The sequence below is a fragment of the Ambystoma mexicanum genome, chromosome 12 (genome assembly GCF_040938575.1).
Source record: "Ambystoma mexicanum isolate Mex_15411 chromosome 12, UKY_AmexF1_1, whole genome shotgun sequence".
Lineage (NCBI taxonomy): Eukaryota > Metazoa > Chordata > Amphibia > Caudata > Ambystomatidae > Ambystoma > Ambystoma mexicanum.
Window position 1 is genome coordinate 520,560,265 of NC_090936.1, and position 15,997 is coordinate 520,576,261.

Sequence of the window (15,997 nt, forward strand, 5' to 3'; positions counted from 1 at the left end):
GTGAGTGGGGTAGAGGGGGTGAGTGGGTACATGCTTGAGGCCGACAAGAGTGCACGCGTGGGGCAAACAAAAGTGGATAGGGGGGCATTGACCGGACTGAAGCGCATAGAATTGCTTAACGTATAAAGTATGGTTTGGAACGCAGATAACGCTTAAAGAGCATTTAACCCACAATGACTGAAGTACGCATGGCGAACTAGAGCGCACAGAACGAACTCGAACGCACGCGGCAAGCCTGAATGCACAAATGCGTGACCCAAATATATGGAACAGACTGGGATGCATGGAGTGGATAGGAGTGCATGGAACGGACCGGAGCACGCGAGGTATATAATATGATTTGGAATGCAGAGAATATCTGAAAGGGTATATAACCCACCACCACGCTTACTCTCTCCTTACATCACCACTCAACTAGAACACAGTGATACTATGACACCATTCGGTATAATTGTTCTCATACCAACACTCGCCGCTCACTCCACATCATTCTAAGTAATCACTGCTGGTAACACACCCCCCAGCCAGGCGTTCTCCTCAGGCCTAACGCAGCCACATCCACGCTGGATAAATCCTGCCAGAACGAACACATACTCCTGACCTCTCAACCAGCACACCTACCGCTACAATGCAGATATTACACGGTTACCGCACGAGCTGCACACATACCCGGTGCCCACAGGCACCCTTTTGACTCTCTCTACTCTCTCTACTGATATGAACTTCGGTTCCCTAGGCCGTTCAACCTACCAGCGCCTTCAGTCCATACCAATGGTATATAAGGCGCTATATAAATGCAAAATAACAATAACAACAATAAAAACTGCACGTTAGTGATTGGACGATAATTCTCAGAAACACTAGGATCAGGAGAGTACTTTTTTAAGATTGGTGTAATCCAGACGTTTTTGAGTGAGGTGGGCACAATTACAGAAGCAAAGGAGGAATTAACAGTTTCCGTGATGAAAGGAGATAAAACTGGAAGAAAATCTTTTACAAGACTAGCTGGGCAAATATCCCCTTGGCAAATTGTGGGTTTCATATCATTAACAATCAACATCAAATCTTTCTCAGTAATGGATTTTAAATTAAAAACAGGAGGCAGCGTATAAGTACCACAGGTCTTAATGGTGGCCACACTGCATGTCATAGCCTGTAAGCTGACAGACTGTCGATATGTTTCAATTTTTGTCTGGTGGGCGTCTATCTTGCTGAACACCAAGTGTCACTCTTAGTCATTTCAGGAAAGGAGTTAGTACTACCCTTGAACTTGCTTAAAGACAGAAAAGAGTTCCCTGGGTGATGAATTAGCTGCCACAACTCGAATATCATAATGTTCACGTTTGGCACTAATGATGGCATTCTTATATAATTGGTAGCTGCTTTTCGGTAGGAGATCAGATTATCCTGGCTATGAGTTTTTCACCATACTCTTGAAGTTTCCGCTTAGTTTTCCTGGATTCTATAATGGAATCTGAGAACCAGGTCTTCCCTATGGTCTCCACCTTGATCTTTTTTAGTAACTAAAGGTGCGAAGGTATCAGCAATACAAGTAAGAGTTTCATGATATTGGTCAACAGGAATTGTCGCATCATCTGATGTAGGGAGAGTGGCCATCTGTGAGCGTAGCAGATCCGTGACTAAAGGTGACGGAATTCTACGAAAATTACGTACCTTAGCCTCAACTCTTGGGTTGCTATTTCCTCAACAAAGTTCCTAGGCAAGGAAATAGAAAAGACGATGGATAAACGGTCTGACCAAGGGCATGAAAAGATTGTCAAAGGTGAGACAATTAGATTATATGCGAGCACCCAATCAAGGATATGTCTCTCCCTTTGAGTAGGGGTGGTAACTAAGTGAGCTATTCCAGTGGCTTGTAAGGCTAAAATTAAAGAGTGTGCAGCTTGGTCATCCTTATGATGGGCCCAAAGATTAAAATCACCCAATATCAACAAGCGCGATTAAACTTTCATAAGATCTCCGAGTGCAGTTAGCAACTGTTCCCCAAACAGAGGTGTGGGGGAGGGAGGGCAATATAAAACATAAATACCTATGGTACTGTTGTGGTTAATATTAACTTTAATAAATGTAAACTGACACGCATCAATACCTATTAAGGAACGGGCACATGTATTAAAAGAATCTTTTATAATAATGACAGTCCCACTGCCTCTGACCTCCGTGCGGTCAGTCATGAATATAGTATACCCAGGTGGTGTGGCTGATTGAGCCGAATAATTCATGGAATCAGTAAGCCAGGTCTCAGTCAGGCAGGTAATATCTAAATGTTGGTCTGATATCCAGTTGGCTACTTCCGATGCATGTTCACTCAGAGAATGAGTATTTAACAGCGCAACTTTTATTGTATGCTGGATATGTTTAGGAACATCAATATTTAGGTCCTGTATTGGACCGATCTTATTAATGTCCATATGACAGGAGCCATCGTTCTCAATTTGCACTGCAGAGTTGGGCATATTAATGTTGGCATTGTAAGTCATCATGGCAGAATCAAAGTTATCTGCCGATGCTGTGCTCAGGATGTTATTATCAGCTGATGTTTTGGAGGTAATAGCATTCGTTAGTGGTATGGACAAACCCTCATTGTGCACAAAATATTGTTCCATGCTTTCTGGAATGGATATGTTTGTCACCATAAGGTTGTGATGCGTCTTACCGGTTATTCAGGCGCATTCAATTGCACCTGAAGGTGCTTAACAGGCAGGTACGCAGACAATTGATCAGAAAGTAAGTGCAGCCAAAGTAAGTGTAGCCGTGACGCGGTCGACACAGACCGGCACAGACCGGCTTGTCACTCACGTGCCGGGATTGCATCTAAATATTCACGCAGCCTACAATTCTGCTGGGAATTGTAGTTCCCAACAGGGTAGTCAGTAAAGTAAGCATAGGCGGCAACAATTACGATCAACGCAGCAATGTAGAGTTAGTTATAAAATGGTTACAAGACTAAAGCAAAGCTAACTGTTTAAAGAATGTATTTAAAAAAAAATACTAAGATGAATCCTGACACATAAATTGGGTAACAGGCAATATATATAAAAAAATGCAAAATGCAATTAGCAGCAGGCTAAAAGAGGAACTTCATGGAAACTAATCAGTAAATGCGCAGTCAGCATTTTCCACAATACCATTTGAAGTACTTCTTTCACAAGACATTTGTTGCAGGACAACTGTCTTTGGTAAAAATATCCAATCAGTGGTTGTCAAAAGGAATGGGGCATCATTGAATGTCTGATGTGTATTTTTATTAAATGTGCTATGAATTTGATTTGGTGTTTTGGCCTCTAGAATTGATTAAATGAAATGTATGTGATCTTAGACCTGAATATGCTGTTTGTCATTCTCACCGTGAAGCCATTTGGAGGGGATGGCGATGATGCGTGGGTTCTGAGGAGTTGGAGAGGGGTGTGGGGTGCTTTTGACCATTCAATTTTACTCAACCTTCATGGCGGCAAGAGTTGAGGTGGTGGGGGAGTGGGGGGGTTGATGACAGAGGAGCACTTCCACTACAATTTGTGGCAGCTGAAATCGGCCTAAAATAGGTGTGTGGGAAAACAGACAGATGTCTTAGGTAAAAGGGGCGCGTGGTTTCTTAGGAGGTGAAGATGAGTCTTCTGACTGCAGATACAAATGTATAGTACCGCAGGTTAATGTCAGACTGTTGCAAATGTGCAGGGGGTTTTGGGACACCAAAGTGGCCTTGGAAATGTTTTTGAAAGTGGCCCAATATTACACCTTGTGAGCAAGGGCAACCCCTATAAGTAGGTTTGGGGCTTATCCCACATGACAATTTCGAAATAGGGGTCCAAACAGTAATATGGAGAAATGGTATTAAGGGTTGGGGTGAATGGGAGCGAGGGTAACGGGAGCACAAAATCAGAGTACTCACAGAAAAGAGGCCCAGGGTGCAGAAGCCTACAGGGAAATCGTCAGAGTTTCCCATAGGTCAGTCCAGCACTGTAAATGGGTAGTAACACAAAATTCAACAAATAGTACTGTAATCCCATATCCATGTTGGAAATGTTAATACACACTCGCAAATGGAAAGCACACAACATCTGAATCACACACATCAAAGGCCTATATTATAGAGAGGGGATAGGAAATTCTTCATGGTCTGGGTGTGAGTTCTCATCCCTGTGGAGAATGTTGTTCTCCATTCAGAGATCGGGCCGTTACCAGAAGAAGCCTCCGATTAATATTTTTATAACCACAAAGTTGATCAGATAAAAAATCTGGGATGAGATGGGGGTGGAACAGAGGCTTGATTTTACTGCAAGTTGCTGACACGGAGTTGAACCCGAAAGAAGTATGTGGAAAACCGAGACCATCTTAGTTAAAAGTCAGACACTGTTTCTTAGGAGGTGCAGATGATGCTTTTGGTTGCACAGTACTTTGAAAATCTGCCTGGAGCATGGAAGTACCCATGGCTGCTGACAGCTACCTGGGTGTGATCGAGTGGGAGGGATATGTTCCAACAGTGAAGGAGGGGGTTCAAGAAGGGCAGCCTCTGAGGGTGTTGAAGAGTGTAAAACACGTCCTGCAGCAACAAAGGCCTCTGGTAGTTAACGTGAACGGTTCTATGTAAAAATGTCCCCAGGAAAATGTAGTCATGTGAAAATGTAGTTAGCAAAATGTCCTGTTAAAAAATGTGGTCATTCAATACAAGCAATGCAAAGTGGGAAAACGTCACCAGTAATAAAGTCGCCAGAAAAGCGATTCTTAAATACACAAAAGTGCAAGACTGTAACCCTTACTATGACTCAAACCTCTAATAAAACCACCACTATCAGCATGAATCCATTCCTAAATTATACCCTGAACCCTTAGAGAACACTAACTCTTCAGCACGCTAGAGCATTTTATGTGCATGCTACTAAATACAAAATAAACAGAAAAATTAACAGTGAACCTAACTCCAAACCCACCACCAGTTTGCCCAAATCTAAACTCTTGCTCTAATCCTACCCTTATCCTTACCCTAATGCTTACTTTACTCTAACCACTAGGCTTATCCCAAGTCCTATTCTACGCCAACATCAACAGCCCTCTCCCAAAACGTGAATACATTAGAACTAGCCTTACCATAACCCCTAGCCTAACACTTAGCCTGACGCTTAATCTACCCTATCCGCACAACATCACCAGCCCTGCAGCACACACCCTGAACCAAACTTACTCTAATTCTAACAACAATCTTTACTCTTAACCTAACCCAAATCCTAACCCTAAATCAGGCAATCACAAGCCCACTAAACCCTACTGAATCCTAGCAATTACCCTTGCAGCACTGCATTGATGGCTACTTTTCAGCTGCATTGTTGACTACTTTTGCTTTACTTTACTTTTACTTTATTTAATTTATATAGCGTGCCATGGGACCCAAAGGTGTAAGGGCACTTACAAGACAAAACAAAACATCAATACATTCAAGAGCCTAAACAAGGGATAAAACAATGTAGGTAATTCCAAAGGAGAGTCTTAAGAAGTTTCAACAAACCAGGTAGCCGACATACGTCAAATAATCAAATTACAGGAGGAGGGCCCTCTGGGGAAATATTTACAGCGATTGAGAAACGCAGGTAGGGTACTATCCCCACAACCCACCGAAACACAGTCACTGTTAGGTTGTGAACACCAGTCACTCTGGTCCATTCTACGCAGAATTTTAAAGTCAATGCGTCTAACCACACCAGGTCCAGTTCTTTGCCGTAACCAAGCTAGGACCTTATTGCGCAGACCTTCTCTGGTCTCTTTTCCATCTATTTTCTGAATGTTATTTATAACAAAGTTTCTTTGGTCCATGATGAAATCGTACATGTTCGTATCCTTTATTATTGGCATTTGTGCCTTTTTTAGAGGAGCGTTCCAGCCGGGTAGAGCCTCACTTTTAACCTTCATCATTGTGGGAGATATAACCTCCTTATGGTCAAATTTCTGGTTGGGGATCAAAGGGGGAGCAGTGTTTCATAAGTTAGACTATTAGAAGCCACGATGGAGTTTGTTATATTCTCCCTACTGTCCACTCGTGACAAGGTGGAATTAGGCGGCGCCTCGCTCCAGGAGTTAGTTTGTGTAGCTTGATCTTTTGTCTCCTTAGGTATTTGAACTTGACAGGCTTGGTATCTTTTTCACTGCAGAGATATTTTCATCACGACTTTTTCACTGACTATATTTGTGTTGGCAACATTTTCACTGGATATCACCTGAACTAACAAAGCCATGCCCAACTCAGCAGTTTTGTTTTTTTAATACACATACACAGCTTTTCTGATGGACAGGAGCATGGTTTACAGCCATCTGAAAAACTAAAAAATGTTTTTAAAAAAACGGAAATGGCTTCTCATAACTTCATGCAGGACCCCAAAAAAGAAGAGATATTTGTGTCAATGATAAGCTAAATAGAACTGCGATCACTTGGTAAGCCTGTGGAAAGGAGATACATCTTGGAAAAGCTCAGTGTGTCGGGATTAACTGGCGCCTGTCTGCCTATATGTTTGAAAGGACTTTTCCCTCACAAGCTTCGACCCAGTACTATAGGTTTAAAAAAGAACTTCAGGAATAATTAAAAAGAAACAAATAGCTATACATAAAAGCAAAACATAGTACTCTCAATTGTGTCTAATTGGTAGGTAACAAAACAATTTTGGTAGAGGAATCAAAACATAGCAACGAGTCAATTTGAGGGGTCAGACTATTAATTGTGGGGATTCCACAAGGATGAACCCTTGTTACCAATCAACTCAACCCTGAGAGGGAAAAACAAGTGCTTGAACGGCTATGTACTTGAACGGATGTTTACGTCACACTCTCCTCTTCCTCCTCCCCACCTTGTGTCCTTGTGTGCTGTGGACAGAGTATGCGCAGGATATAGGAGCCATATTCACATATGTAATCTCTTCAAGTTAACCTTTGAAAATGACAGATCATGTGAACATATCAGGCCATCCATCTCCATTCCAAACTGTAACATGTATTATAATTATTTCTGTACTTTGCAGGGAGTTGCAATTAAACCGTTTTTTCCCCAAAAAGGAAAAAATATGGATTGTTTATCAGTTAGTAATCTTGGGCACAGGAGAATTGCCTGGCATTTCCATGCTCGATTATTCTTGTGTGTCAGACCACATGTATATGAAAATGGGTGTTCCTATTCTTGGATAGCACCATTTTAATTAATTACCATCCAGAGTGGGCACAACCTCATATAAAAGGCTATTTTGCCTGGTTTTTTTCCTCATCAGAGGTGCCTCCTATATGCGTCTGTGTGGCTTTTTTTTCTACTTTGCCAAAGTGGATTTGGAGGTACAGGTTTACAGGTATTTGCTTTCAACTGGAGTCTCCCAGATTCATGTTCTTTCTCTATTACTTTACCTTGAAGCTACTACATTGAAACAAATATCTCAAGTTGTCAAATAGGAGGTGTAAGAGGTTTATCCAGCTAAGTTTTGTGTATTTCTAGAATGTATTTCTTTAAGTTGTATAACAGAATGTAAAACATTACTGCATGCAATGTGATGAAAGTTAAAAAGCCAAAAAAAGCTCATACTGAATATAAGACAATTTAACCACTCAAGCAAAAAACCCCTCCGGGTGGGGGTATTACTGGGTCAGATAATGCCCAGGGCCTTACCAGACTTGCTAATGTCCTCCACCCGAGAGGGGTTATTACTATGAGCATCCCGGCATGCTTACCAGGCTCTAATAGTTTTTTAAGTTTAGAAACTGTTGCTGTTTCCCAACCTCAAAAAAATGAAAAATGTAAGATGGCTTCCATGGTCAAGGGAGAAGGGAAATACCCAAAATGATCGAGGTAGAAAAGACTGACTCACAAAAGACCGAATTTGGGATGCCCAATTTGACCGCATTTATAACTGGGGGAGGGTAAAGTTAATAAAACATGTAGAGGGGTAAGGAGGTGGCTGTAAGGGGTCTCCCCCCACATACATATACAGTCAAAGGGGGAGAAAAAAATGAGGTCTTTTGGGATTCTTTTTTTTTTCTTCCAGTCATATTGTGGTAAATCGGGGGGAAGCGATCTACATTTAGTCCCTTCTCCCTTTCCATGGCAGCCATTGCCGCAGTGGGGAAATGCAGGAACACTAAGTGTTCCAGGTGCTGGCAAGGGATCGGACAGCTTCAGGTAAGTGGGGTAGAAGTTGGAGGGGGGAATTTGCCATGAGGTAAAGCCTGCTTTCCAAGCACCCCAATTGGTGGATGGGGGGGCTGGCCCCCTCTAGGTTGCCAATATAGAAAAGCTTCTACTGTAAACTGAGATCTAAAGGTGAGACATATCATGTGACAGAGGCTCTGTCATTCCTGCTTTTTGCACTTTGTCTTTGCAGTCTAAAATTTATGATGAGGTAGGGAAACAAAACTAAGTACAATAATTTAGTAGGATAGACTGAATAGCTATGTCATTAAAGTTCTGCCTGTAGTCTACCATTAAATAATAATAATAATAATTTGACACTTATATAGCGCTACGAACCCTCAGGCATCTGAGCGCTGCTTATTATTACCCACGGTGTGTGGTGCTCATTTATCAACCTCGGAAGGATGAAAGGCTGAGTTTTGCCCCGCCGGGATTCGAACCTGCGATGTCAAAGTGAGCGCTCTACTCGCTGTGCCACTTGACCGGCTTAATTAATTAGTTAAAGGCTCCTCAAGAGACTTCCTACCTACCTCTTCTATCTGAAAGAAATAACATACTCACCTTTAAATCTTGTCCCACCTTTACAGTACACACAAACTCCATGCATTCTATAGCTATACCGTTTGGATACCCCCCTCCCCCATCACCACTAGTATAAGCACCACTGAGCCATTTAGAGTTCTCTGCATGGCCAGCAACATCTTTAGCCCTATCACATACCATCCTCACTCTTCATCCCAGAACAATGGCTCTCCCAATATACCAGCTCTGCAGGAAATAGATCTTTGGCTCGCCCCTTAGTATAAATGGACACAAGAATGTCACCCCCACAAACTATCTAAAATCAAGCTGGCACACCGGACCAGTCCTTATGACCTGCACCAATAAACAACTCAGGTTTTGCTCCTGCCTCTTTTTTATCCCACACTAACACACCATCACCTAATTCCTCTTTTCCTGGAGCATGCACGTTACAAGACCACTGTAAATGACATCATATTACATTACAAAGGAAATATCCATTTATTGGCTTCCAGAGACTTTCAAACAAAATGAGCAAGTGTAAATGTTGATTTATCTGGCTGGTTGGCTGGTCGGGCTCTTCATCCAGAAGTGTTGTACAGAGAGTAAATATACAGGCACCAAAGGCAGTCCCTTATCAGGGTACCTTCACAAAGTTTCAATGATTACATCGGTGCAGGTGGGAGGAGTAGTGAAGGAGAAATATGTTGCTACATAAGAAAGGTGGTATTTAGTGACAGTGAAACATACTTTAATATGGGGTAAGGTGTCTGGGGTGGAACATGGGTGGAGGAGGCCCGTCCATTAACTTGCAGGTGGGTTATATAGTTGCATTGAGTGAATTGCGTCAATGCCCGAGGGAGAACATTCACGTAGTGAGTGGCAGAGTAAAGAGAAGGAGTCAAAGTGGGAGACGACGCAAGGAGGGCTTGGGCAAACGTTTTGAGAGTTGACAAGGCGCTAGCCCGAATGGGATGAGTAGCGTGAGGTACAATTTGCTAGGGTGGGGGGCCAGGCTATTGTTGGAGTTAAATTAAAGAAATAGAAACATTTGCATTGAAAGCCAACAGGCATGGTGGCGATAGGCAGAGGTGGGTGAGGACAGAGATAGGATGTAGAGGGTGGAAGTTGCAAACCTGAATAGGGGGAATTAAACAGTAGAAGGGGGGCTAGGAGCAAGCTAGCTAGAGCAGTAGTCCGGTTTACTGAGGACCAGGGTGGAGATTTGACAGAGCAGTAGCAGAGAAGCATATGGACATTGCAGATATTTATAAGGTTGATCCTGGCTAGAGTCGCAATGGCACTGATAGTGATTTACAGTAGTATACATTTGCTGTCAAAGAAGGCCTTAAGATTCCAAGGAGCGGGTGACGAAATGAAGAGGTCCTTTGAAAAGGAGATACATGATAGGAGTGAATGTTTGGCATTGCAGGCTGAGAGAGGATCTGAAGCATCAGGCAGCATATTGCCTTCCAGTGCCTGAGGATAGAGAGGGAGCTGGTGATGTGCTCTCAGAGGTCAGGGGATAAGGATAGTAAAGAGAAGAATATTTGGGTTTCATTAGGAAAGAGTGGTAGGAGAAGTTAAGGGATTGAGTTTACCTAGTGACAAGGTATATAGAATGAAGAGGAGTGGGCGCAGGATTAATCCTTGTGGGACCCATACTGTGGAACATGCAGGGGAGGTGGTGTTGAAATTCCAGGAAATGAAGAAGGTTCAGTGGGAGTCATAAGAGGAACACTCAAATGAGTAGGATGTCCTTGAAGCCTCAGTAGGAGAAAGTTGGACACTGTGAATCATCCCTCCCTCCTTCGAAGGAGGCAGAAGGAGTAGAATGATGGAGGAGAGTTGGCAGTGATGAGCAGATGTAAGAAAATTAGAAACTTGTATGAAAGCAGCCTGTAGTGTTGTGTGAAAACAAGAATTGCGGGAGTTGCAGTGTGTGTGTTTACCTCAAGTAGTTAAAGTTAGCTCCCTGGTCGATTTTGGGGTGATGGGACAGAAAACAGCTCTGTGGAAAGTGGATGGTTAGGGTCAGCAGTGGCTTTTCTTTCCCAAGATGTGTAAGGCCTTGGCCACCTTGCAGTAGGCTTGGAAGAGAACAGTTCATATAGACAGATTGAAGAGGGTGGAGAGATGAGACCAGGTAGCAGAAGCAAGCACGGACAATTTGGGTTCCAAAGGATTCTATAGAGGCACAGGATGGTTGGCTGATAGAAGGTCAGTTCAACGGGATAACTAGGAGAGAAGTCCGATAGAAAAGAGAGAGTGGAGGTTAAGGAGTAAAGAGAGAAGGGAAGGAGGGCTTGAATGGTGAACAGAGTGTCCTGTACTTTGGTGATTTTAGAGGTGAAGTAGGAGGCAAAGTCAGTGGTAGCTAGGGAGGTGAAATGTTTACAGGAGGCAAACCTGACCTGGAGGGTCCTGGACTGTTGGGTAGATTTAAGGTAAATGTAGTAGGAAGATTTGACAGTCAAGAGATGTGGTGTGGGCAAGGAGAGAGTCCTTGTTGGCAGAGGGGAAGAGCATTGCACGAGCAGCATAAGTGGAGATGCATGGTAGTCCACGAGTGATGGATGGCTGGTGGTCCTTGGGGCTTTGGTTGAGCGCGTCGGGGGAGAGGTGAGGAAATGTGCTGGATTGTGATAACCAAGGGAGTAGCCAGCTCAGTGTTGAATTCAGTAAAGATGAGTTTGTTAGAGTGAGGAAGCGGTGAGAGAGCTTAGAATCGAGGTCCTAATTTGGTAAACGCAGGTGACCAGGGTGTCCGGTTTGAATTTTCTTTTGACGATAGATCGGAGTGTGAAAGTGGAGGGGGAATAGAGATAGGAAAGTGGATGAGCGAGTGGTCCGAGAGCAAATCATCAGAGAGAGCACAGGAGTTAAGAGAGTAGAACAAAAAGCAGAGGTGTAGCAAGTTGCCATGAATGTAGGTTTGAAGGCTATGCAAGTTGACCAGGAAATTGGCCAGAGTGAGTCGAGTCCTGCTGTAATCAATGGGTTTTGGTCAAGTTGGCCAGGTTGAGGTCACCCATGATGACATCAGGGAGATTAGCTGAGGGCAGAGGCGTTTCTAGGGGGGCTGAGGGGGATACAGCCCCAGGTCTTTTGGTTGTAGCCCCGGATAGAAGCTCAGGGACTACAACTAAAGGCTATAGCTAGCCCTGAATCCCACGAATCCCGACATTAACTTAGCCCCTGATCTTTTACAGACCTAGCAACACCCCTGGCTGGGGGAGACTAGAGTAGCAGGTCGAGGTCTTCGAAGAAAAGGTTCCAGGTGCCGGGTAGGCAGTAGCCAGCAGAGGAGTATGATCATGAGAGGGTGGGAGCAAGAAGCTGGACCGAGATATGCTCAAGCTAGGCGTGTGTGAAGTTGTGCGAAAGGGGCAAATTGTGTTTCCTTACTAATCCTTATTCAACAACTTTTCTTTGGTCGAGGGGAATGGGGGAAGGTAGCAAAGTCAATGTCAATGTGGAGAGTAGCCATTGTGGCAGTGAGAAAAATGTACATTTAAAATGGTATAAGCAAAACTACAAGTCTCTGGTTGCAAAAGAAAAATTGGAACTGAATGGCTACTCATGTCTGACATGGTACCCACTGGGAAATCTTCTCCCATTTTTCTAAATTGTAGCTTCTGCACTTGAAAAATGTGGGGTTGTACTCCCTTTTAGTTATTTTAGTCCCCTGGTGCCACTTTACCAGGTTATTCAAAATGTGCCATGGATATGCAGTCCCTTGAGGGCACCTCTATGGAGTAAGCCAGAAGGCCTTCTGAGAAGTGTAGTCCTAAGAAGCCTCTCCAGTGAGTCAAGGAACTCGCATATTGGAATTGTGTGTGAGGGCCTTAGTAGTTGGAGGCTCCGCCTACATTAAAGCTTTGCTCAATAAATACCAATCCTCAAAAATGAGCAAATCTTCCACATTCTTATACCAAGGTAAAAAGGTCACAAATGTGTTGTGAGGTCAAGATCACTTAGCCCCCCTCATCTCCAATGTAATCTCAAAATGTGATTTGTGAATCTGGCTTCTTTCCAGTCATATCTTCCATCTTTTTGCACTCACGCAGCATTGCAGTCTCCCTGCATCCTATTCTAAAGCAACACATTGTTCAGCACAATAGCGCTTCAAATGGCACACATTAAATAACTTGGAGGTTGTGCCGCGCAAATGAAGATTTAGCTAGTTCATGAGGACATACCTGGGCATTGTGCAAATGTAGCCTCTTGTTCTCATGCCCTGCTAGTTCAAGATGATTCAGCTGCATTGCAAGTTGGAGTTGTATCTACGTGCATTGAGAAATTCCAAATATCTAGGTAATGGGTCTGCAAACCTGCTCTCCAGATGATTTGACTCCAACTCCCATGAACCCTTACCAAAGCAGCTGGTGAGCCAAAGGCTGCTGATCCCCGATCTGGGCATATGCTGGCTGCAGATGGGCAGCCAGCATCTGCAGGCAGCATATGCCCATTGCTTCAACTATTGCTGTATCTATGGCTATCAGATTGCACATGATGGCAACGGCTGCATACTGTGGATTTGCTTGGTCACACGAGGGATGAACCCGTGCATTGGCGGCTGCAAGTGGCATTTAGAGTCCATAACTATTGACTTGTAAATGGTCGCTTAATTAATTGCGCTCCCAATACAAGTCAGGGGCTTCAGCTCTGACTAATGAAATACATTTAATAAAAGGACCAAGTAAAGTGCTCCCTCAAAGGAGAACAGTGGGGGGGGGGGGGAGAAGCTGCACTTACTCCATCCCAGTGACACGTTTCTTAGAAATGTGAGCAGTTTATTTGGTGGCCCTACCTGATGTTCTTTTATGTTTATTGGAACACATAAGGTTTCTTGAGACAAAGGCAGGGTATTGCTCATCAAGCAACAATGCTTGAAAAGCCTTTTCTAAAGTTTAACAAAGCTACTGAGTGTAGTTCTAAATGTTGTGCTAAATGTATTTTTTAAATGTTGTTGGTTTGAAAGGCACCACCTCAGAAGGCGTTTACAATTGTGATTTCTTTACTCCATTATAAAAGTAGATGATTGCTAGCTTTTTTTTGGTTACTTGAATTCTGATTTGCCCATCATGCTTCTATACCAGCTATGCCTGTAAATCACCAGGTAAGAGCCAATCCTAGGGTAATGTGGCTATGGAGTGCACATTGATTGCTGTATAAGAGAGGCGGTATTAGCCTATTTGACCTAAAACAATTGACCTAATGACCAATTTGGTCGAATTGTGCATGGGTGATTTGGCCTTCGGGGGAATTTGGTTGCATATATTGCAAAATACCAACTCTGGAAAGCGAGGGTTGCGGGGGTGTCCTCCTTCCCCCACGTTTGATATTTTGCAATTTTGAGGATGCGAGGGAGTCCTCTGCTTCCTTAAAATTGGAGGCGGGGGACAAAAAAAAAACTCATGCGTGTTTAAATTGGGCCCTGAGCAAATAAATTATGGTCAGTTTGCCGCGATCAAAAAAGATTTGGCGAAACATACCCAAACCTAAAAGGTACTTCAGTTCTCGTATGTGGCGCTGTGGCCAAGGATGTCAGAACAGAAATCTGTTAAGTGTCCTTTTTGGGAAAAGATAATTCATGCAAGAATAGATGAAAGTTCACATACCGATTAACATCAGGACAATGTTTGCAGCCCCATATTTTTCGACCTCGTGAATCCAGTGAGGAACAGACTCGAAGGACTTGGGTCCGGTGATGTCGTAAGCAATGATAGCACCATGGGCACTGCGGTAGTAGCTCTGTGTGATGGTGCGGAAGCGCTCCTGGCCAGCAGTGTCCCACACCTGAATCTGAAAAGAAGAACAAGCTGTGTGTGAGCAGCACAGTAACAACTAATTACTTCGATTGTTGGTTTTCTCCAATTCGGCACAGATGACAAGTTTGACAATCTGAGCACCAAACTAAAAGTGCATCTTTTTGCTTGAAATGCTGACAGCAAATTCCCACTGGAAGAGCATTGTGAGAGAAAGCAATCTAAAGGAGTAAGACTTCCCTTTGAGGTTTTTACAGTTCCAGAATGCCTGGGCTCAAGGAGTGTGCCTCTACCCCTGAGACTTCTTATCTTTTCACAATTCACAGATTTCACAGTTCCCTAATTCAAGGTTTCCAGGGCTATGCTTCCGCTCCTGAATTTCATGAGCTTCTCTACAGTTTACAGGTTTCACAGTTTCACAACCAATGGTCAAAGTGGTTGGGAGCGGTGCTACTCTACTTTTATTTTTTAAGCTTAACTGTTCCTATACTTTTATTTTTAAAAGAAACCGTTCTGGAATGGTTTCGTTTTCAAATAAAAGTGTAGGAAGAAGTTGAAACTTGCAGTTCAGTGCACTGCACTGAACATTTTGTTAAATAGCATGTGTGTTTGGGGGTTTGGCTTGCGTATGGGAGGGGGCCTGTTGGGAGCGGGTGCAGGGGACATAATTCCACTACTTCTTTTTGTACACTTCGACCACTGTTCACAACTCACCATTTCCTTTGGTCATCCACAGTGTACAGATTTCACAGTTTCGCAATTCACATGCTCAAGGGATATGCTTCTTCTCCCAGGTTTTCTTGACATTTACCGACTTCACAGCAAAAGGGTGGGGGAGACTCCCTTCCCCGAGATTCCACGCATTTGGGAGACTGATTTCCCCTTTTCCCCCAAGTTCAACAATTTAGACTGGGTGTGGGTCCCGGACTCTCTGTATAACTGGTTTACTCTCCTGCCAGGACTTTCTTATTTGGTTCTGTGTTTGGGTGCCGGTCCTGCACTCACACTTCTCATCAGTAATCGCCTTTGCTTTTATATAGTTCCAAGATTGTTTGATTATACTTTTCATATATTGGGTCAGTGACCCCTTTTCATTTGTCTCAGTCTCTTTGCTCAATCGCCCCGATGTCCCAGCTCCCCTGTTTGGACTTACCAGGTTCAGCAATGGTACAGAGCTTCTGCCATGAAGCGCCCCAGTGTCTCAACCTCGCTCTCTGGGCTCACTGGTCTCTGGCGGTGGCGTCAGCGTCCTTCACGTCTCACTGTTCTCGCTGCTTGCTTGCCGTCTGGGAGAGCGTCCCGTCTGCTCCCCGGTTCCGGCTTTGCCTATTTCACCGGACAGCTCCTACTTTCAGTGGCAGAAGCGCGGCAAACCTTCCGCTTCCAGACTTCATTGGGCGGCACTTACAGCAGCTTCTCCTCTCCATACAGCAGCCTGCTCTCTTTCAGTGTGCCGACCGAAGTTGGGAGAAGTGATTCTCTCCTTCTCTCCAGGTGTGGTGCATTTAAATGTCCCAGCACCGGTTAA

At 43.8% G+C, this 15,997-nt stretch overlaps 1 protein-coding gene across 3 annotated transcripts in view; it reads right to left on the reverse strand.

Annotated features, from left to right (window-relative positions):
- The window catches only part of RAB19 (RAB19, member RAS oncogene family), a 102,561-nt gene that overhangs the window by 22,664 nt on the left and 63,900 nt on the right, over positions 1–15,997 (reverse strand). For all 3 annotated transcript variants that reach the window (XM_069628818.1, XM_069628817.1, XM_069628819.1), the window contains exon 3: positions 14,323–14,506. In XM_069628818.1, the coding sequence (XP_069484919.1) occupies positions 14,323–14,506 (184 nt within the window). The remainder of the gene's footprint in view (positions 1–14,322; positions 14,507–15,997) is intronic.